At 42.8% G+C, this 24,714-nt stretch overlaps 1 protein-coding gene across 1 annotated transcript in view; it reads right to left on the reverse strand.

Moving 5' to 3' along the window:
• The window catches only part of PTPN11 (protein tyrosine phosphatase non-receptor type 11), a 93,575-nt gene that overhangs the window by 53,231 nt on the left and 15,630 nt on the right, over positions 1-24,714 (reverse strand). Inside the window, exons 2-6 of the mRNA XM_032168619.2 lie at positions 14,359-14,481; positions 10,249-10,443; positions 7,379-7,571; positions 6,074-6,190; positions 4,701-4,814 (exon numbers count right to left, since the gene is read on the reverse strand). Of these exons, the coding sequence (XP_032024510.1) occupies positions 4,701-4,814; positions 6,074-6,190; positions 7,379-7,571; positions 10,249-10,443; positions 14,359-14,481 (742 nt within the window). The remainder of the gene's footprint in view (positions 1-4,700; positions 4,815-6,073; positions 6,191-7,378; positions 7,572-10,248; positions 10,444-14,358; positions 14,482-24,714) is intronic.

The following is a 24,714-nucleotide window of genomic DNA, read 5'->3' on the forward strand; positions in this document are numbered from 1 at the left end:
TCACTGCAACTGCCACCTCCTGGATTCAAGTGATTCTCCTGCCTCAGCCTCTTGAGTAGCTGGGACTGCAGGCACGCACTACCATGCCCAGCTAATTTTTGTATTTTTAGTAGAGACCGGATTTCACCATGTTGGCCAGGATGGTCTCGATCTCTTGACCTCGTGATCCACCCACCTCGGCCTCCCAAAGTGCTGGAATTACAGCCGTGTGCCACAGCGCCCAGCCTTAAGATTTTTAAAACAGAAATATTATGAGACTTAGCCAACCACAGTGTGTGAAGCTTATCTGAAAAATGATTGAACAAAATATTTTTAAATTATAAGACAACTGGTATAATATGAACAATGTTGGGTTATGTGATGCATTTTTAAGGATTCCACAAATATTGAAATATTTATAAATAAAAATACGATGTCAGGGATAATTGATAAAACTGATAATGGCATATCAGGATCCTTTATATGAATCTGTTTTATACACATTTGAAATTTTTTCATAATCAAGATGGAAGAAAGCACTCCCAATTCAATGCCTGTAATCCCAGCACTTTGGGAGGCCGAGGTGGGGGGATCACCTGAGGTCGGAAGTTTGAGACCAACCTGTCCAACATGGTGAAACTCCATCTCTACTAAAAATACAGAAACTAGCCAGGTGAGGTGGTGGGCACCCGTAGTCCCAGCTACTCAGGTGGCTGAGGCAAGAGAATCACTTGAGCCCAGGCGGCGGAGGTTGCAGTGAGCTGAGAACGCACCATTGCACTCCAGCCTGGGCAACAGAGTGAGACTCCATCTAAAAAGAAAAAAAAACAAATTCCAAGTATGTGTGTGTGTGTAGCAATCAGGAAAATGTGAATAGTGACTGATATGTGTTAATATTAAGGAAATACTGTTAATAGTTTTAGATATGATAATGCTATTCAGGTTATAATTTTTTTAAATAAAATAGTTACAGATGAAATGATGTGTAAGATTTGCTTCAAGGCCGGGAGCAGTGGCTCACACCTACAATCCCAGCACTTTGGGAGGCCAAGTCAGGCGGATCACCTGAGGTCAGGAGTTTGAGACCAGCGTGGCCAACAGTGAAAACCCCGTCCCTACTAAAAATACAAAAATTAGCTGGGCATGGTGGTGCACGCCTGTAATCCCAGTCACTCAGGAGGCTGAGGCACAAGAATCACTTGAACCCGGGAGGCGGAGGTTGTAGTGAGCCAAGATCAAGCCACAGCACTCCAGCTTGGGGAACAGAGTGAGACTCTATCTCAAAAACAAAAAACAAAACAACAACAAAAAACTCTATCTCAAAAAAAAAAAAGTATTTGCTTCAAGACAAGCCAGGGCTGGGGGAGTGAGTGGGGCAGAGTCGAAAAAGATTGGCCATATTATCAACAGTTGTTAATGCTGGGTGTCAGATATACTGCTATAACTATCCCGTTCTCTCTACTTTTGCATATAATAGAAATTTTCCGCACTAAAAAGTTTTGGAACAATCGGTTTTCCATTCAATTTTGATGAGCGGTTTCTAAAACTTCTGTATCTCCCCATCTTACCTCATGAGGCTTTATGAAGGTGAAATGAAGTGAACGTAATGAACGAAATGAAGTGAACGTAATGAAGTGAACGTAATGAAATGAAGTGAACGTAATGGCAGCGGACAAGGAGGGCAACAGTGAGGCTGAGATTTCAAAATTCTGACTCATTATGTTTATCATCATTTTTTTTTTTTTTTGAGACAGGTTCTGGCTCTGTTGCTCAGGCTGGAGAGCAGTGGCGTGATCTCAGCTCACTGCAGCCTCAACCTCCCAGGCTCAAGCAATCCTCCCACCTCAACCCCCAGAGTAGCTGGGACTGCGGGTGTGCACCACCACACCCAGCTACTTTTTCTATTTTTTGTAAAGACGGGGCTTTACCGTGTTGCCCAGCCTGGCCTCAAACTCCTGGAATCAAGTGATCTGCCTGCCTCACCCTCTAAAAGTGCTGAGATTACAGGAGTAGCCACTACGCCCAGCCTATCATCACTTTTTCACTGATGCTTTTCATCACTGTTTTCCTTCTCTCAACTAGAAGCTCCCTTTAAAGGCAGTAACCCTGTCTGTCTTGTTCACTAGTGTCTTCAGAGCCTAACCCGAAGCCTGGGATGAGAGAATAAACTCAAATTCAAGTCTCTGTTCAGCAATGTTGAGCAAGGACTGAGAATGTTCTATTCTACACTCCTCCCCAGTGCTGGAATTCAATCAATATCTGTGGTATGGACTGGGCACAGTGGCTCACACCTGTAATCCCAACACTTTGAGGGGCCAAGACAGGAGAATTGTTTGAGCTCAGAAGTTCAAGACCAACCTGGGTAACATAGTGAGACCCCATATCTACAAAAAATGAAAAATTAGCCGGCTATGGTGGTACACATCTGTAGTCCCAGCTACTCAGGAGGCTGAGGTGGGAGAATGGCGTGAGCCCAGAAGTTGGATGCTGCAGTGAGCTATGATCGCACCACTGTACTCCAGTCTGGGCAGCAAAGTGAGACTCTGTCTCAGGAGGAAAAAAACAAAACAAAACAAAACAAAACAAAAACTGTGGTATGAAGGTTAAATAATTTACTTAACCTCCCTTAGGCACCTCAGCTGGAAAACGGGAAATCATGTCTATCTCAGCAAGTTGTTCAGACATACTCTGGCTAAAAGGACTTTATTTGCCCAGTCATTCACTTATTCATTCATTCCACAAATATTTATAAATTGTAGTCCTCAAAAAGCATAGAATAATCATTCCCATAAAACAGAACAGGAAAATAAAACGATGTAAACATGAGTTAAATGTAAATGTTCATTCAACAAACATTTATGGAGTTTCTTCTGTGTACTAGGCACTGTGCTACATGCTGGGGACAACTGCAAAGGTAAATATGCCAGAATCCTTGTTTTTGAAGTTTTCTGTCAAATGGATGAGGAGAAAACGAAAGAGATCACATTGTCAATGGTCAAGTGATATAGAAGAGTGCAATGGGAACACAGCACATTCCCATCAAGGACATTCTCCAACCCAAGTTAGTTTCAGGAAAGAGATCATTTCACTTAAAGTCAGGAAACAACAGATGCTGGAGAGGATGTGGAGAAATAGGAACGCTTTTACACTGTTGGAGTGTAAATTAGTTGAACCATTGTGGAAGACAGTGTGGTGACTCCTCAAGGATCTAGAACCAGAAATACCATTTGACCCAGCAATCCCATTACTGGGTATATACCCAAAGGATTATAAATCATTCTACTATAAAGACATATGCACACATATGTTTATTGCAGCACTATTTACAACAGCAAAGACTTGGAACCAAACCAAATGCCCATCAATGATAGACCGGATAAAGAAAATGTGGCCCATATACACCATGGAATACTATGCAGCCATAAAAAAAGAATGAGTTCACGTCCTTTGCAGGGTCATGGATGAAGCTGGAAACCATCACTCTCAGCAAACTAACACAGGAACAGAAAACCAAACAATGAGAACACATGGACACAGGGAGGGGAACATCACACACACTGTCTGGGGATGGGGGCAAACTCCTGGATTCAAGTGGTCCGCCTGCCTCGCCCTCTCAAACTGCTGAGATTATAGGAGTGAGCCACCACAGCCAGACTATCATCACTTTTTCACTGATGCATTAAAGGGGAGGGAGAGCATTAGGACAAATATCTAATGCATGCAGGGCTTAAAACCTAGATGATGGGTTGATGTGTGCAGCAAACCACGATGGTACATGTATACCAATGTAACAAACCTGCACGTTCTGCACATATATCCCAGAACTTAAAGTATAATCAACAAAAATAATTAAAAAAAAAAAAAGAAATCAGTTCACTTAACTTACCAGAGTTATCAATTTGAACTCTGAAATTAAAGCCACCACATTTGGCACGTCAAGGCTGGAGGATCACTTGAGCCCAAGAGTTCAAGACCAGCCTGGGCAACACTGCAAAACCCCATCTCTACAAAAAAATACAAAAATTAGATGGGCGTGGTATCGTGTGCCTGTAGTCCAAGCTACTCAGGAAGCTTAAGTAGGAGGATCAATTGAGCCCAAGAGTTCAAGACCAGCCTGGGCGACACTGCAAAACCTCATTTCTACCAAAAATACAAAAATTAGCCGGGCATGGTGGCATGTGCCTGTAGTCCCAGCTACTCAGGAGGCTGAGATGGGAGGATCACTCGAGCCCAGGGAGGTCGGGGCTGCAGTGAACCGAGATCGCGCCAGTACACTCCAGCTTCGGCGACAGAGCGAGACCCTGTCTCAAAAAAAAAAAAAAAAAAGCCACCACAAGGTGTTTCTCTTCTACTCATACTCATTTGCTGCACTAAGGCTACAGATTGTTTCTAAAGACCCCAGTGCGTGTTGGAAATCTTTCAAAGAAATTAGATCCTTTTGTTTCTCTGAGATTTTGCCACCAATCCAAACCAAAAGAGCCAAATGGAGCGGCTGGCACATCCATTGACTACTCACTGCCAACTCCCTTCCCTCAGAACACAATGCTCTTCTATTTCGAAGAAGCCCTCTCAGCAACTTGTTCCATGTCAATCAATGGCCGAATTAAAAAAGGACGTCAGTTTCAAGTCTCTCAGGTCCAATTCCAAACACAAGACCAACTTCTCCTCCACTAAAAATAGGATATAACAACTCACATAAAAACAGTTTTTTAATAACTTACCTCAAATTCTTCCCAAAAGCCTTGTTTGACTTTATCTGTGGTCTCAGCTAATTTGCTTAGTTCTCGAACTCTGCTTTCTATTTCAGCAGCATTTATACGAGTCGTGTTAAGGGGCTGATCGAGTACAGCAGTTGATGTAAAATAAAGAAAATATTACAGAAAAGGGTGTTAATGCAAAAAAAAAAAAAACACATCTATGTTGATATTCATAAAGGCACGGACAGAGGGTTCATAGGACCCTGTAATTCACAATAAAAGTTTTCAAATAGTTTCACTGTCTTTTCTGTTCAGCCAAAAAATGTATCTTTCTTCAGTCTCCACATACACTTTACTCTGCTGATATAAATTCAAGCCTATTTTTCTTTATAAATAGACCACATTATTTAGAGAGATTATATCATTTTCCACTATCATAAAGGTGAAATTTGAAATAGCAACAATGCCAAAGTGAATAAGTGAGTTTACCTAAAGGTAACCAGAAGTGGATCTATAATGAAAACTTGCTTTAAAACTCTGTACGGCCTTAGGCCAGACACAGTGGCTCACGCCTATAATCCCAGCACTTTGGGAGGCTGAGGCAGGCAGATCACTGGAGGTCAGGAGTTCAAGACCAGCCTGGCTAACATGGTGACACCCTATCTCTACTAAAAATACAAAAATTAGCTGGGTGTAGTGGCACCGCCTATAATCTCAGCTACTCAGGAGGCTGAGGCAGGAGAAGCTCTTGAACCCGGGACGCAGAGGTTGCAGTGAGCCAAGAACACGCCACTGCACTCCAGCCTGGGCGACAGAGCAAAACTCAAAAAAAACAAACAAACAAAAAAAACCTCTGTAAGGCCTTTTACAGATAAATATGGGAATAATATAAATCTGGAATATGTTTCCAAGTACTATAGCAGGCAGTCAGTGAGTGGAGTCATAATAAGAAAAGATTTAGGGCCAGGCGTGGTAGCTCACGCCTGTAATCCCAAAACTTTGGGAGGCCAAGGCAGGCAGATCACCTGAGGTCAGAAATTCAAGACCAGCCTGGCCAACATGGTGAAACCCCGTCTCTATTAAAAATACAAAAATTAGCCGGGCATGGTGGCGGGCACCTGTAGTCCCAGCTACTCGGGAGGCTGAGGCAGGAGAATCGCTTGAACCCAGGAAGCAGAGGTTGTAGTGAGCCAAGATTGTAACACTGCACTCCAGACTGGGTGACAGAGTAAGACTGTCTCAAAAAAAAATACAAAAAAAGATTTGATAGTTGAAGCTGCAATGGGTACATGGAGGCTGATGATACTATTCTGTCTACCTCTGTATGTTTGCAAAATTCTCTATTAGGATTTTTTTAAGTTTTTAAGGAGAAAGCTTGAGCTTTCCAATCCGCTCACCTGCTTGAGTTGTAGTACTGTACCCAATGTTTCCACCATAGGATTCTTCTTATAATGTTCCACAAGATCTGTCAAAGAATCAAACCGTTCTCCTCCACCAACATCATATTTCAGTTCCTTTCAAGATAAACAGATGACATTTATTATTTGTTACCTTTATGTTACATTAGTGTTTTCAAGCACTCTCATGTTCACTGCAGCATTATTCACAATAGCTAGTATATGGAGACAACTTAAATGTCCATCAAAAGGTAGATAATAGGCTGGGTGCAGTGGCTCACGCCTATAATTCCAGCACTTTGGGAGGCCAAGGCGGGCAGATCATTTGAGGTCAGGAGCTCGAGACCAGCCTGGCCAACATGGTAAAACCCCATATCCACTAAAAATACAAAAATTAGCCAGGCTCGGTGGTGGACGCCTGTAATCCCTGCTACTCAGGAGGGTAAGGGATGAGAATCACTTGAGCCCAAGAGGCAGAGGTTGCAGTGAGCCAACTGCACTTCAGCCTGGGCAACAGAGGGAGACTCTGTCTCAAAAAAAAGATAAATAATAAAAATGTGGTGTGTGTATACAAATATATTAAAAGTGTAAATATACTCAATATACTCAAGTATGATAAGTATAATAATATATTAAATATGCTAATATACTAATACAGTAACTATACTAATAAGTATAATGAAAGCATAGACGAACTTGACTAAGTGAGCAAAGAAAATCTGACTTTGGATCAGGCACAGTAGTTCACATCTGTAATCCTAACACTTTGGGAGGTTGAAGGAGGCAGGCCTCTTGAGCCCTAGTTCAAGACCACACTGGGCAATGCGGCGAAACACCATCTCTACAAAAAATACAAACACTAGCTGGGCATGTTGGCACACACCTGTAGTCCCAGCTACTCAAGAGGCTGAGGGAAGATCAACTGAGCCCAGGGAGGTTGAGGCTGCAGTGAGCCATTACCACATCACTGCACTCCAGCCTGGGTGACAGAGCAAGACCTAGTCTTAAATGAATAAATAAATGAATATTAAAAAAAAAAAAAAAAACGGAAAGAAAATCTGACTTTGAATGTAATGGTGTTTGTCCTCTTCCAGCACAAAAATCACCCAAAGATTTGGGTCACCAGACCCAACGTGGTGAAACCCCATCTTTAGGTGATAGAGCAAGACCCTGTCTCAAAAAAATAAATAAATAAATAAATAAAAGACAATCTGACTTTGAATGTAATGGTGTCTGTCTTCTTCCAGCAGAAAAATCACCCAAAGACAACATCTTGCCAGACCCATAGTTCAGCTGGAGATTTACCTGACAGCGAATCATAACATGGGTCACTTTAGACTTGCCGTCATTGCTCTCCCCTTTGTCATCACCAGTGCGCACAGAAAGAACAAAATCTCCAGGGTGGCTCTGGCTCTCTCGTACAAGAAAACTACCATGTTTTCCTTTTTCAGTTAATAATTTCTCTGCTTCTTTCCCAGAGAGGTGTCCATGAAACCACCTAAAGTTTTTAAAAAATAAAAAAGAATTTAGCTCTACTATGGGTTCATGTTGTTCTTTCACAAAACTACTGTATACAGTCAGCTCTCCTAAACACAATTAAAAAGTAGACACATTCCTCCAAGGGATTGATCAATCCCACCTGAGACAGAAAATCTGCATCCCATGCAGGCAGGAAAAACCACTAAGATGGTTAAGAATGACCACTAAACTTCTTAAATGAGCCCACAGTCCTTTAGAGACAAATGCCCCAATCTTTCCTGTTTTTTTTTTTAAATCCCTCCTCTTTTAAAAATGCAATTTGCCATTCGTCCATTGCTCAGTCTTAAAAGGACCAACTGTTTAATTATAGCCATTTAAAGAAGTTACAGGCCATGCACAGTGGCTTATGCCTGTAATCCCAACACTTTGGAAGGCCAAGGCAGGAAGATCGCTTGAGGCCAGGAGTTCAAGACCAGTCTGGGCAACACAGTGAAATCTCCATCTTTACAAAACAGTTAAAAATTAGCCTGGCATGGTGGCAACTGCCTGTAATCCCAGCTATACACGAGGCTGAGGCAGGAGGATCACTTGAGTCCAGGAGGTCGAGGCTGCAATGCGCTATGATCATGCCACCGCACTCCAGCTTCGGTGATAGAGCAAGACCCTGTCCCCCCAAAAAAAAATAAAGTCGGCCAGACGTGGTGGCTCAAGCCTGTAATCCCAACACTTTGGGAGGCCGAGGCAGGTGGATCACCTGAGGTCAAGAGTTCGAGACCAGCCTGACCAACATGGTGAAACCCTGTCTCTGCTAAAAATACAAAATTGGCCAGGTGTGGTGGCAAGTGCCTGTAATCCCAGCTACTCAGGAGGCTGAGGCAGGAGAATCACTTGAACCTGGGAGGCGGAGGTTGCAGTGAGCTGAGATCGCACCATTGCACTCCAGCCTGGGTGACAAGAGCGAAACTCCATCTCGAAAAAATAAATAAATAATTTTAAAAAATAAAGTCAAAATAAAGAAGTTGTAATAAAAAGTTGTAATAGAGACGGGCACAGTGGCTCACGCCTATAATCCCAGCACTTTGAGAGGCCAAGGTGGGCGGACCACCTGAGGTCAGGAGTTTGAGACCAGCATGGCAAACATGACAAAACCCTGTCTCTACTAAAAATACAAAAATTAACTGGGCATGGTGGCACACGCCTGTAGTCCCAGCTACTCCGGAGGCTGAGGCAAGAGAATTACTTGAATCTGGGAGGCGGAGGTTATAGTGAGCCAAGATCACGCCACTTGACTCCAGCCTGGGCGACAGAGTGAGACTCCATCTCAAATAAATAAATTTAAAAAAAAGAAAAAGTTGTAACAGAGACAGAAAATCATTTTGAATGTTTGTCCTTGCTTTGGCATGTGAACACTCAATTAAAAAGGATCTTCATTATAAATTAATTCAAACATTCCAACCTTTTCCATATATACAACCTATACTTCAACAGCCTCCAGTGTCTTTGGACTATATCCTGGGTGATCATCTCAAACTGTATAATGCACATAAGACTCGGAGTAAAAATGAGGGATTTTGCTAAAAATGTGAATTCCCAGGCTCCACAACCAGCAATATCAATACACGTAAGTCTGAATGAGGCCCAGGAATCTGCATTTTAACCAGCACATCAGACAGTCCTGATGTAGGCATCCAAGGCCATCCAAGGACAGACTGTGAGACAATACTGCTCCATGTTTTTTGGGAAGCATCTTAACATAGTTCTAATAATAAAGTGGCTTTTTCCCTCAGGATCTCGGTCAGAAAGCAAGCACTATCATGGCAGGTGGTGTTAAGGGCTCATCATCAAAAGAATAAACTTTGAGTTATTCTTCATCCATACTCAACTGAAAACAGTAAAATTTAGAAATAAACTGCACAGAGTTGGCTGACAGCCTTTTGCCTGAAGCTACGGTGGTAGCTAGAGAAACAAATTATCAGCACATAATAGCACTGACATAAGGTACAAGCTGAAAAAATCATACCTGAAGACACAAAATATACAAACTAAGAGATCCTGAATTTGCACCAAGTCAGAAAGGAGATTGGGAATGTACAAAACGAATACAATCAATAAATAAGTCAAGCCCATGCTTTCATCAGCCTAGTTCCAACACAGGGGGAAAGATCTCGAAAACAACACAATTTTCTCTAAGCAAGGTCATTCTCACATAATTGTGGAGATAACATTAAAAGAACTGATGAAAAAGCTGACCCTCTGAGCGCTCTGCTTTTCCACTTCTGAGCTTAAACTGACATCTGTTGGTGGCATTGCTGAATAACTGGTCGAGAGCCACCATAGAAAACTGCTGCTATTTTTGTGTCTCCATTATCATTTGTTTTCCTCTAATAACTCTCAAAGATTATCTGCTGAAGTTCAGTAAGTCTTAAAACTAATACATGTACCAAGTATATGCAGGAATGGTATGCAACCCCTATAGGATGAGTGTAAGTAACACTGATTAAAATTTTTGCAAGAAAAAGGTACTCTGAAAATAATTTGATGCTATTAGTCTCACTTTAGTAATTCTTTAAAGATTACAGCTCAAAAAACAGTCACAAGCCTTTGGAGTCAGAGAGTCATACACAGACCGTCATGCATTTCTGACACACAGGACACAAGGGAGCAGCAGATTTTGTGGTCACTAAAATGTTACTGACCTTTCAGAGGTAGGATCTGCACAGTTCAGAGGATATTTAAGCTCAATGACATCTCCATTCTTCTCTTTTAATTGCCCGTGATGTTCCATGTAATACTGGACCAACTCAGCCAAAGTGGCAAATTTCTCCCCTCCATACAGGTCATAGTAATCACCAGTGTTCTGAATCTTGATGTGGGTGACAGCTCCATTTCTTCTAAAATAGTCCATTGGAAAGGGAGGCAAGGGGACAAATAAAGAGTTAACACCAGTAAAATCAGATCTCATCTTCCATGTCGGATTTCACCTAGGTGTTGAAAGAAACCCAAGGAACGAATTTACCCATTCCCTATAAGAAATACAATGGGTGAAATAACCACATGTCAACCAACTCAATACAAAGGTCTTTATTACTCTCTTTATCTTGTATATCTTTTTTTTTTTTTTTTGAGATGGAATGTCACTCTTATTGCCCAGGCTGGAGTGCAATGACGTGATCTTGGCTCACCGCAACCTTCACCTCCCAGGTTCAAGCGATTCTACCTCAGCCTCCCAAGAAGCTGGGATTACAGGAATGCACCACCACACTCAGCTACTTTTGTATTTTTAGTAGAGTTGGGGTTTCTCCATGTTGGTCAGGCTGGTCTCAAACTCCTACCCACAGGTGATCCGCCCACCTCGGCCTCCCAAAGTGCTGGGATTACAGGCCTGAGCCACCACACCCGGCCTACCTTGTATATCTTCTATTTTGAATGACTGGCCTATCAAATTGCATATATTAAGTGACAATAACTGTATAGTTACCAAAAACACTTGTACAAAAATATTCATTGCCACTTTATTCATAATAGAAAAACATTTTGTTTTTTAATCATAAAAATGTATAAACAAATAGTGCTACATTACTATTCATACAATGGAATACTATGCATTGCAAAAATTGTTGTTACTACTCATACAATGGAATACTATGCAGCAATTTTTTTGTTTGTTTGTTTTTGAGACAGAGTCTTGCTCCATCACCCAGGCTGGAGTGCAGTGGTGCAATCTTGGCTCACTGCAAGCTCCACGTCCCGGGTTCACGCCATTCTCCTGCCTCAACCTCCCAAGTAGCTGGGACTACAGGCGCCCACCACCATGCCCAGCTACATTTTTTTGTATTTTTAGTAGAGACGGGGTTTCACCATGTTAGCCAGGATAGTATTGGTCTCCTGACCTCATGATCTGCCCGCCTTGGCCTCCCAAAGTGCTGGGATTACAGGCGTGAACCACCGTGCCCGGCCACTATGCAGCAATTAAAAAAAAAAAAAAATGATGGCCGGGCATGGTGGCTCATGTCTGTAATCCCAGCACTTTGGGAGGCTGAGGTGGGAGGATCACCTGAGGTCAGCAGACTGACATCAGCCTGGCCAACATGGTGAAACCCCGTCCCTACTAAAAATACAAAAATTAGCTGGGCGTGGTGGCAGGCACCTGTAATCTCACCTACTGGGGAGGCTGAGGCAGGAGAATCGCTTGAACCTGGGAGGCGGAGGTTGCAGTCGGCTGAGATCACGCTACTGCACTCCAGCCTGGGCATCAAGAGTGAAACTGACTCAAAAAAAATAAAAATAAAAATAAAAATAAAAAGACACATGTAATTTTAAAGACACATGTAATGACACAGTTTCCAATACAAGGTAGTGTTATTCCAAAGCACAAAACAATATACGCAAAAGGTTACTATATTCATTGAGGCATTATATATCATTTTAAAATACTAGACACAACTAAATTGCTACCTGCTGGTGACAGTATATAGAAGTTATAAAATATTCACATGATAGAATGCCATCCAGCTGATTAAAAAGATTAGAGAGATCACTAAAAGATTTAGGTAAGTGAAAAAAATTACAAAGAAATATATTTAACGTTCTACTTGATGTGTAAAAATAAAAGGAAAATAGTAATAAAAATATAAATTTGCTTATTTTTATAAAAAGAAACATAGGGCCAGGCATGGTGGCTCATGCTTATAATCCCAGCACTTTGGGAGGCCAAGACAGGCAGATCCCTTGAGGCCAAGAGTTTGCGATTAGCCTGGACAACATGGTGAAACCCCATCTCTACTAAAAATACAAAAATTAGCTGGGCGTGGTAGTGTACACCAGGTGGTATAATCCCAAATACTTAGGTGGCTGAGTCATGAAAATCACTTGAACCCAGGAGGTGGAGGTTGCAGTGAGCCAAGATTACACCACTGCACTCCAGTCTGAGCAACAGAGTAAGATTGTCTCAAAAAAAAAAAAAAAAGAAAAAGAAAGAAAAAGAAAAAGAATGAAAGAAACACAGAAGGATAAACAAGAAATTAATAGAAATGGCTACCTACGGAATGGAGATAGTGTGCAAGGGAGTAGGAGTAAGAATGAGATTTCTCAGGCCAGACGCAATAGCTCACGCCTGTAACCCCAGCACTTTGGGAGGCCAAGGCAGGTGGATCACTTTAAGTCAGGAGTTCAGGACCAGCCTGGCCAACATGGTAAAACCTAGTCTCTACAAAAAACACAAAAATTAACTGGGCATGGTGGTACATGCCTGTAATCCCAGGTACTCGGGAGGATGAGGCAGGAGAACTGCTTGAACCCAGGAGGCAGAGGTTGCAGTGAGCCAAGATGGTGGCCACTGCACTCCAGCCTGGGAAAAAGAGTGAGACTTTGTCTCAAAAAAAAAAAAAAAAAAGGCCAGGCATGGTAGCTCATGCCTGTAATTCCAGCACTTTGGGAGGCCAAGGCAGGCAGATCACCTGAGGTCAGGAGTTTGAGACCAGCCTGGTCAACATGGTGAAACCCGATCTTTACTAAAAATACAAAAATTGCTGGGCATGGTGGCGTGCACCTGTAATCCCAGCCACTCTGGAGGCTGAGACAGGAGAATAGCTTGACCCAGGAGGCAGAGGTTGCAGTGAGCCGAGATCACGCCATTGCACTTCAGCCTGGGCAATAAGACTGAAACTCCGTCTCAAAAAAAAAAAAAAAAAAAAAAAAAAAAAGATCTTTATCAATCAGCATGGAGCTCAAAAAAAATTTTTTTAAGTTGCAAAATGATACATACATTATAAATCCATGTATGTGAATTTTTAAAACACACGAACCAACTTTATATTGTTTATACACAGTACAAATGCAGTACAACTATAAAAACACGTTCAGGAAGAATATATGCCAACCTCTTGGTGGTTTCCTCTGAGGAAAGACGGAGGGAAACGGGCCTGGGCAGGGGAACAAAGGGGACCACAACTTCCGCAGTCATGTTTTACTTGTTGATAAAGGAAAGCGATCTGAAGAAACTCTTAACAAGTATTTTTCTTATTAAGAAATCAACAGAGTCTGAGTGTGGTGGCTCATGCCTGTAATCCCAATACTTTGGGAGGCTGAGGCAGGAGGATCACTTGAGTCTAAGAGTTAAAGATCAGCCTTGGTAATACAGTGAGATCTCATCTCTACAAAAAATATTTTTTAAAAATGCTGAGCATGGTGGCACAAGCCTGGAGTCCCAGCTACCCAGGAGGCTGAGGCAGGAGGATCACTCAAGCACAGGAGTTCAAGGCTGCTGTAAGCTGTGATCGCACCACTGCACTCCAGCCTGGGCAACAGAGCAAGAGCTTGTCTCAAAAAAAGAAGGCCAGGCATGGTGGCTCATGCCTGTAATCCTAACACTTTGGGAGGCTGAGGCAGGATTGCTTGAGGCCAGGAGTTCAAGGCCAACCTGGCCAACATTGGAAGATCCCACCTCTATAAAAAAAAAAAAAAAATTGAAAAGAAATAAAATTTTTAAATAAATCAACAGGAAGGAAAAGAAAAATGCAGAAACCAAGTTCAAGATGTGTGGAACAAGCCTCAAGCACTGGAGGGCTTAAGAACTTCTGTGACCTGCTCCAACTCACCTTCCATGAGGTCTCAGGGGGAGAAGAAGGGCCCTCCTTATTCCCCTTCTGCTAAATGTCCAGGAGGCCACTCCCCAAACCCTGAAGGCAGCCCAGGGCTCAGACAAGGCCTTCAAACTCGAAATGCAGGCAGCAAGCTATCCAAGCATGGTTTTATCACTTCCTACCTGGAAAACACTCTCAGGATTCTCTCTTTTCATTCCAACTTACCTAACAGAAAGTGTGAAGTCTCCAGGGTTACTTTTACTAGGCCTTGCCAAAAAACTGCCATCAACTCCTCTTGTCAACAGTAGGTTTTCTGCCTCCACACCAGTGATATTTGGGTGAAACCATCTTAAAAAGAAAGAGTAAGTAATAAAAAAACAAGACACTCTGTCAGCACTACTTTCCACAACAACACAGCTAAGACGCATTATGAGCAGAGTAGTTTTAGAAAATACAAATCAAGACCTTCCCTGTCCCTTCCCCCTCTTCTCCTTGGTCAATGCCTCCTCCCTGCTTTTCCCTTGGTAGAGACCTGGGATTCAGTAGGTGGGGCTGGGGATATGATCAGAGGGACTGGGGCTAGGGTATAAAGACTGTGCACTGAGGGGGCCAGGCCCAAGAAAACAGACCACGTGGTCCCAAGACTGAGCTCATGGAATAAAAATAAATAAACTAGAGGCAGGGCACGGTGGCTCACACCTGTAATCCTAGCACTTTGGGAGGCCGAGGCAGGCAACTTTATATTGTTCATACACAGTACAAATGCAGTACAACTATAAAAACACGTTCAGGAAGAATATATGCCAACCTCTTGGTGGTTTCCTCTGAGGAAAGACGGAGGGAAACGGGCCTGGGGTCGGGAGTTCGAGAGCAGCCTGACCAACATGGAGAAATCTGTCTCTACAAAAAATACAAAATTAGCTGGGCATGGTGGCACATGCCTGTAATCCCAGCTATTTGAGAGGCTGAGGCAGGAGAATCGCTTGAACCCGGGAGGCAGAGGTTGCGGTGAGCCAAGATCACACCACTGCACTCCAGCCTGGGCAACAAGAGTGAAACTCCATTTCAAAAAAAAAAAAAAAATGAATAAATAAACTTCTTAATAAATAAGTTACCATGTTGAGGATAGCCAGCCACAATTCTCATTGTTGGGGAGACACAAATATGAGAAGGGAGAAAGCCAGAATAAATCCCATGATGTTAGATTGTAATTGGAGGTATTAGTGCAAACTCTAATTTTTAATATATACATGTAAAGACAGATATGTAGATATAGAAATAGATATGTATGCTTCTGGATGGGAGCAGTGGCTTGCGCCTATAATCCCAGCACTTTGGGAGGCCGAGGCGGGCAGATCACTTGAAGTCAGGAGTTCAAGACCATCCTGGCCAACATGGTGAAACCCCATCTCTACTAAAAATACAAAAATTAGGTGGGCGTGGTGGTGGGCACCTGTAATCCCAGCTACTCGGGAGGCTGAAACAGGAGAATTGCTTGAACCCAGGAAGCAGAGGTTGCAGTGAGCCATGATCGTGCCACTGCACTCCAGTCTGGGCGACAGAGGAAGACTCCATCTCAAAAAAATAACAATAAAGAAATAAATGCTTCAGTGTATGTGTGTGCTTTTATGAATACACACTCACACACACACACACACACACACACACACACACACACACACACACACAAATTTCCTAGGTCTCTTTTGAAAGGGTTTGGAAGCAATGACACTCCAGTAGCAATCACACCTAACACCTCTATCTTGGTTTCTACATATTGGGTTTTCCATTCTCCAGTGAAAGGAACTGGCCTCCTTGAAGAAATGGCTGATCCCAGGGCTGGGGCAGTAAAAGTAAGAAGATGAACTTGGAACATCCCATTATGGGCCAGTAAGAGTTCCAATGAGGGGCTATGAAAAGGACACAGGAGACAAACTGTAGGATCCTCTGCTGGCCAAAGTAGGGACAATTTGTACCTCAAAATAAACAATGATAGTAACAGATTATAACCCACTGAATAAAACAGGAAATAGTTCATTCTCTCAGTTTCCTATTTTTTTAACTAATTGTTTGCTTAAAAATTGAAACATGGAGGCCAGGTGCGGTGGCTCACACCTGTAATCCCAGAATTTTGGGAGGCCGAGGCAGGCAGATCACTTGAGGTCAGGAGTTCAAGACCAGCCTGGCCAACATGGTGAAACCCCGTCTCTACTAAAAATACAAAAATTAGCTGGGCATGGTGGCACGCATCTGTAATCCCACCTACTCGGGAAGCTGAGGCAGGAGAATCACTTGAACCCAGGGGGCGGAAGTTGCAGTGAGCTGAGATCGTGCCACTACACTCCAGCCTAGGTGACAGAGTGAGACCTTGTCTCAAAAAAGAATAAAAAAAAAACATGGAAGTACCATATGATCCAGAAATTCCACTTTCAGGTATATACTCAAAGTAATTGAAAACAGGGATTCAAATTGGTATTTTTCTGTAACTCATATTCATAGCAGCATTATTTTCAAAAGCCAAAAGGTGAAAGGAAACAGTGTCTATAGATGGATGAATAGATAAACATTCTAAGTGAACTAAGCCAGTCACTAAAGGACAATGCTATAGTTTGAATGCCTCTCCCCTCAGGTTGAAACTTAATCCTCAGCCAGGCACAGCAGTTCACGCCTATAATCCCAGCACTTTAGGGGGCTGAGATGGGAAGATCGCTTGAGCCCAGGAGTTCAAGACCAGCCTGGGCAACACAGTGAAACCCCATCTCTACAAAAAATGCAAAAATTAGGGCCAGGCACAGTGGCTTACACCTGTAATCCCAGCATTTTGGGAGGCCAAGGCAGGTGGATCACTTGAGCCCAGGAGTTCAAGACCAGCTTGGGCAACATGGCGAAACCCAGTCTCTATAAAAAATATAAAAATTAGCCATGCATGGTGGTGTGTGCCTATAGTCCCAGCTACTAAGGAGGCTGAGGTGGGAGAATCGCCTGAGCCCAGGAGGTCAAGGATGCAGTGAGCCAAGATCATACCACTGCACTCCAGGCCAGGCAACAGAATAAGACCCTGTCTCAAAAAAAAAAAAAAAAAAGATTGGGCACAGTGGCTCATACCTGTAATCCCAACAGTTTGGGAGGCCGAGGCAGGCAGATCATGAGGTCAGGAGTTCAAGATTAGTCTGACCAACATGGCGAAACCCCGTCTCTACTAAAAATACAAAATTAGCTGGGCAAGGTGGCGCAGGCCTGTAATCCCAGTTGCTCGGGAGGCTGAGGCAGGAGAATCGCTTGAACCCGGGAGACGGAGGTTGCAGTGAGCCGAGATTGTGCCATTGCACTCCAGCCTGGGCAACAAAAGCAAAATTCCGTCTCCAAAAAAAGAAAAAAAAAAAAGATATAACCATGAAGAGGAGTTTGGCGGGATGCAAAGAAATATCCAAATTAAAGGCCAGTAACAAGACTTAGCAAGCAACAATGCATTAATGCATAATCTGGACATATAATGGACCAAAACAAACAAAATAAAAGGGAAGAAGAGTTTTTGTTGTTGTTTTGTCTTTTGCTATAAGGATATTACTGAAACAATTTGAAAGAGGTATAAGGATTTGATGGTAGTCTTCTTATAATATACATTTTGGTGATATAACTGTGGTTATGTAACCAAGTGTCCTTGCTTTTTAAGAAATATACACTGAAGTATTTTGGAGCAATGAGAAGCCATGTCTGCAACTTACCCTCAAGTGGTTCCAACAAAACTTAAATATAGAGACACATATATGTACGCATGTATATACACATGTGTATTTTACATGTAGATATGTATTTTATATATAAAATATATACATATGCATATAATACATACATATATGTGTAGTGTATATATAATTTATTCATATATATATATAAAAAACACAGAAAGAGAGAGAGAGAGCAAACATGGTACAGGTTGAGGATCCCAAATCTAAAATGCTCCAAAATCCATGGCCAGGCGTGGTGGTTGACTCCTGTAATCCCAGCACTTTGGGAGGCCAAGGCAGGTGGACCACCTGAAGTCAGGAGTTTGAGAGCAGCCTGGCCAACATGGTGAAACCCTGTCTCTACTAAAAATACAAAAATTAACTGGGCATGGTGTCACACGCCTGTAATCCCAGCTACTCGGAAGGCTGAGGCAGGGAGAATTGCTTGAACCTGGGAGGCAGAGGTTGCAGTGAGCCGAGATTGTACCATTGCACTCTAGCCTGGGCAACAGAGCGAGACTCCGTCTCAAAAAAAATGGGCTGGGCTTGGTGGCTCAGCCTGTAATCCCAGCACTTTGGGAGGCCAAGGCAGGTGGATCACTTGAGGTCACGAGTTTGAGATCAGGCTGGCCAACATGGTGAAATCCTGTCTCTACTAAAAGACTAAAATTAAAAGTCTTACTAAAGTACTAAGTTTTGTACTAAAAATACAAAACTTTGGCCGGGACCAGTGGCTCATGCCTGCAATCCCAGCACTTTGGGAGGCTGAGGCAGGCAGATCACCTGAGGTCAGGAGTTCAAGACCAGCCTGGCCAACATGGTAAAACCCATCTCTACTAAAAATACAAAAATTAGCCGGCCATGGTGGCAAGCGCCTATAGTCCCAACTACTAAGGGGCTGAGGCAGGAGAATCACTTGAACCCAGAAGGTGAAGTTTGCAATGAGCCAAGATCGCTCACTGCACTCCAGCCTGCGTGATGGAGCAATATTCCATCTCAAGGAATAAATAAATTAAATAAATAAAAAAGTGCCCATATGACACTCAAAGGAAATGCTCATCACAGCATTTCAGATATTTCAGATTTGAGATTTGAGGATTAGAGATGCTTAAGTATATAATGAAAATATTCCAAAATTCGAAAAAATCTGAAATTCAAAACACTTCTGGTCCCAAGCATTTCGGATAAGGGATACTCAACCTGTACAAGGTTGACTTGTAAATCTGGATGAAAAGTAAACATGAATTATTTGTACTATTTTGCAACTCTTATTTAAATTTGAAATTATTTCAAAATAAAATGTTTTTTAAAACCCACGAATGATGAAATCCATCATGAATGGCATCTGCTTCAGAGGAGTCCTCTCTAGTTTCCAGCAAAAAGATACTCTTGGCTGGGTGCGGTGGCTCATGCCTGTAATCCCAGCACTTTGGGAGGCCGAGGCGGGCGGATCACAAAGTCAGGAGATCGAGATCATCCTGGCAAACACGGTGAAACCCCGTCTCTACTAAAAATACAAAAAAATTAGCCAGGTGTGGTGGCACGCGCCTGTAATCCCAGCTACTCAGGAGGCTGAGGCAGGAGAATGGCGTGAACCTGGGAGGCGGAGCTTGCAGTGAGCCAAGATCACGCCACTGCACTCCAGCCTGGGCGATAGAGCGAGACTCCGTCTCAAAAAAAAAAAAAAAAAAAAGATATTCTTCATGGATTCCAAAAGTCATTGAGATTCATGGTAACAGTAACTTCTAAAGTCAAATCCTGGACCTTTCTAAGCTAATAGAATGCTCTGAAATGCTCCCAGGAATATAAGTCAATATTAAATGTAGAGTTCTGGTACTGACAATCAAGTGAACTTAAGAGACTTCTCCACAAATATTGACCCAATTCAAGTATCTTACAACAGTGAAGGAGACCAGGCACAGTGGCTCACACCTGTAATCCCAGCACTTTGGGAGGCCAAGGTGGGAGGATCACCTGAGGTCAGGAGTTCAAGACCAGCCTGGGCAAAATGGCAAAACCCTGTCTCTACAAAAAATACGAACATTAGCCAGGTGTGGTGGCATATGCCTGTAGTCCCAGCTACTCAGGAGGCTAAGGTGGGAGGATTGCTTGAGTCTGGGAGGCAGAGAATGCAGTGAGCAGAGATCGCACCACTGCACTCCAGCCTGGGCAACCAAGCAAGACTTTTTCTCAGATTAAAAAAAAAAAGGCTGGGCAAGGTGGCTCATGCCTGTAATCCCAGCACTTTGGGAGGCCGAGGCAGGTGGATCACCTGAGGTCGGGAGCTTGAGACCAGCCTGACCAACATGGAGAAACCCTGTCCCTACTAAAAATACAAAATCAGCTGGGCGTAGTGGCGCATGCCCGTAATCCCAGTTACTCAGGAGGCTGAGACAGAAGAATCGCTTGAACCCGGGAAGCGGAAGTTGCAGTGAGCCAAGATCGCCACCACTGCACTCTAGCCTGGGCAACAATGCAAAACTCCATCTCAAAAAAAAAAAAAAAGAAAGAAAGAAAAATCGTAAAGCTCAGATCAAAATAATTAAATATTCGTTTGCTTTTTACTCTCTCTGACAGCTTGTCAGAAGATTGAGTCTGGGCCCGGTGGCTCATGCTTATAATCCCAGCACTTTGGGAGGCCGAGGCAGGCGGATTACCTGAGGTCAGGAGTTTGAGGCCAGCCTGGGCAACATGGCAAAACCTCATCTGTACTAAAAATACAAAAATTAGCCAGGCATGGTGGCACACACCTGTAATCTCAGATACTCGGGAGGCTGAGGCAGGAGAATCACTTGAACCCGGGAGGCGGAGGTTGCAATGAGCTGAGATCGTGCCACTGCACTCCAGACTAGGCAACAAAGCGAGACTCTGTCTTAAAAAAAAAAAAAAAAAAAGGCTGGGCACAGTGGCTCACACCTGTAATCCCAGCACTTTGGGAGGCCGAGGCAGGTGGATCACGAGATCAGGAGATTGAGACCATCCTGGGAAGCCCCATCTCTACTAAAAATACAAAAAAAATTAGCCGGGTATGGTGGCAGGCGCCTGTAGTCCCAGCTACTCAGGAGGCTGAGGAAGGAGAGTGGCATGAACCCAGGAGGTGGGGCTTACAGTGAGCCAAGATCGTGCCACTGCACTCCAGCCTGGGCGACAGAGCAAGACTCCATCTCAAAAAAAAAAGGAAGATTGAGACAGAATAGAATTTCACCCAGGAAAACGTGAACCTCAATTTATGTGATACCTGTTATTCTGGCATCCAATACTTTTGCATTCAGAACGGTTAAACTATTCCGTTAAGAAAAAAAAACCCTTGCTTGCAGCTTCTTTCATCTGTGGTTCCAGATGGAAGATGCCCAGAACTCTAAGGAATCAAAAAGTAATGACAACTGGCTTCTAGCTATTTATAATTTTTCAAAAAGGTATAATGAAACTCTTACATTAGGCCTCAATTTGTCTACCTACATAAGCTAATTAAAATGTCAACTCTCTTTTGCTTTTGGCTGCAAAACAATTATGTTAATTGGGTGTGGCAACTGGAAACTGAGTGGCATATGTGCCTTCTACCAAGAGGAAAAAATGGAAAAACTAATTATTATATAATACAGGTGTGGAGACCAAATCTTTCAGAATATTGGGTTTATGGTTTGGGTTTTTTTTTTTTTTTTTTAAAAAAAAAAAAAAAAGGACAATCCGGCCATGCACAGTGGCTCACACCTGTAATCCTAGCACTTTGGAAGGCCAAGGCAGGTACATCACCTGAGGTCAGGAGTTCGAGACCAGCCTGGCCAACATAGTGAAACCCCGTCTCTATTAAAAATACAAAAAATTAGCCAGGTATAGTGGCGCGCGCCTGTAGTCCCAGCTACTCCAGAGGCTGAGGCAGGAGAATCACCTGAACCCAGGAGACGAAGGTTACAGAGAGCCGAGATCACAGCACTGTACTCCAGTCTGAACAAAAGAGCAAGACTCTATCTCAAATAATAATAATAATAATACAAAAATTAGCTGGGCATGGTGGCTGGCACCTGTAATCCCAGCTACTTGGGAGGCTGAGGCATGAGAATCACTTGAACCCCAGAGGCAGAGGTTACAGTGAGCTGAAATCACACCACTCCACTCCAATCTCGGCAACAGAGGGAGACTCTGTATCAAAAATATAATAAAATAAGAATAAATTTTAAAAAAATTTTTTTAAAAAAAGGGCAATCCCCTCCCCAAATGACAGGCTGAGAATCACTAACACATGGTGGCAAAGCCTTAGGGGCAGCCACATAGACTCTGGTGCCAGATTGTCTTGGTCTGAAGCCCAGCTCTCTGTGACCCTGGGCTACATATTTAACCTCTCTGTTAAGTCCTATAAAATGGAAGGTGTAACAGTACCCATGTCATAGTGTTGTTGAGAGGATAAAATGAGTTAATATTTATAACGTATCTAGAAGAGTGCCTGGACTTTCAGGTAGCCAAGGACAACAATGATTGCCTAAATCCATCTCTCCCCACACATCCTTCAAAAACAACATAGAATTAAAAACAAAACAAGCCAGGCACAATGGTTCATGCCTGTAAATCCCAGTGTTTTGGCAGGCTGGGGTGGGAGGATTGCTTAAGGCCAGGTGTTCAAGACCAGCCTGGGAAACATAGCAAGATCCCATCTCTACAAAAAAATTAAAAATTAACCAGGGACCAGGTACAGTGGCTCAAGCCTGTAATCCCAGCACTTTGGGAGGCCAAGGTGGGTGGATCACTTGAGGTCAAGAGTTCGAGACCAGCCTAGCCAACATGGTGAAACCCTGTTTCTACTAAAAAATACAAAAATTAGCCAGGTATGGTGGCATGCACCTGCAGTCTCAGCTACTCGGGAGGCTGAGGTGAGAGACTCACTTGAACCTGGGAGGCAGAGGTTGCAGTGAGCCGAGATTGCGCCACTACACTTCAATCTGGGAGACAGAGCAATACTTCGTCTCAAAAAAAAAAAAAATTTAGGGATGGTGGTAAGCTCCTATAGTCCCAGCTACTCAGGAGGCTGAGGTGGTAGGGTCATCTAAGCCCAGCAGCTTGAGGATGCAGTAAGCTATGACCAAGACGCCACTGCACTCCAGCCAGGGCAAGAGTGGGACCCTGTCTCTAAGAAACACACACAAGAAAACAATAAATAAATAAAATGACATGAAAACTACACCCTCAACTTAAAGAGAATGCCCAAACTTCCAGATTACCTGTAAGCAAAAAAAAGAAAATATACCAAACGTCAGTGAGTGACGACTGCTCATCCTCCTACTCCAAGCCTTTGTGCAAAAGAAGAGCATTCTGAGAAAAACAGCATGGTGTAGAGAACAGGGGAGCTAGTGGCAGGCCTAAAATTGCTCTAAAACCACCCCCAGAAACAGAAAGTCCATCCGAAGTGTGAAAATACTTCTGGTACATCAGAGTCCTGTTTATGGAAAGCGGCATGATTCCAGGGGGAAAGACTAAAAAGTTGTGGAAATAAGTCAGAAAACCTAGAACAAATGTGTAATTTTTCAGGGAAATGCAGTCTCCAAAAATTAACCCATTAGAGTAAGAAAACTTAGGCAGACCAATTTGTATTAAAAAAAATGGAGCCTCTCTGAACCTATTCTGGTTCACAGGCTACCCGATTAAAAATAAGAAAAAAATAGGGAAAACAATTAAGGAACTACCACACAGAAAATCACCAGCCCCAGATGGATTCCCAATGGAATTCTACCAAACCTTCAAAGACCAAATAGTCCCAATTCTTAAAATCATTCCTGAGTACTAAAAAGAAAGGAAAACTTCCAACTTCCTTTTACAAAGTAAATATAACACTGATACCTATACCAATAAAGATGGCACAAGAAAAACAACAGAGACCAATGGTACTCATGAATATTGATGCAGAACTTCTAAACAAAATATAAAAAGAATCCAATACCACATTTAGAAAATAATGCACCATAACCAAGTGGTTAGAACCATATATCATACCACATATCAGAATAAATTTTAGGCCGGGCACGGTGGCTCATGCCTGTAATCCCAGCACTTTGGGAGGCCAAGGCGGGTGGATCACTTAAGGTCAGGAGTTCAAGACCAGCCTGGCCAACACAGCAAAACCCCATCTGTACTAAAAAAAAAAAAAAAAAAAAAACAGAAATTAGCCAGGCGTGGTGGCAGGTGCCTGTAATCCTAGCTACTCAGGAGGCCGAGGCAGGGGAATCGCTTGAATCCGGGAGGCGGGAGGCAGAGGCTGCAGTGAACCGAGATCATTCCACTGCACCCCAGCCTGAGTGACACAGTGACACCCCGACTCAAAAATACAAAATAAAATAAATAATAAACGTAAAAGATGAAACAATGCAATACTAGAGGAAAACATGGGTGAATTTCTTGTTAACCTTAGAATAAGGAAAGGCTTTCTATGACTCAAAATCCAGGGGCAATAAAAAAAAGATTGATAAATCTGGGATAATTTTAACATCACCTTTCATCAACAATTCAATTGCTTTTTACGAAAAATTCATTAAATGGTAAAACCTCAAGGACTGAAGTCAGTTCTAACTTGCAATTTGAGGGTCTTTAAACAAACCATTCTTTGGAAACCAAGAAACTTAAATTCAACTCCATTCAGAGGCGGACAACTTACAACCCACAGTCCCTCCCACTGAGTTCAGTGCTATTCTCAGCCAAAAAAAAAATAAAAAAACCTTCATTTCTATTATAAAAGCAATGAAATGCCAAGGCTCAGAAAAACAGACATACTATTAAATCTGGATGCATATTTTGCTCTTCTAGCACTTACTCATGTTTTTCAATCCAAAAGACTACCACCCATGTAAGGGGAGAAGTATCAGGAAAA

This window comes from Hylobates moloch, unplaced genomic scaffold (assembly GCF_009828535.3).
Source record: "Hylobates moloch isolate HMO894 unplaced genomic scaffold, HMol_V3 SCAFFOLD_12, whole genome shotgun sequence".
Classification (NCBI taxonomy): Eukaryota; Metazoa; Chordata; class Mammalia; order Primates; family Hylobatidae; genus Hylobates; species Hylobates moloch.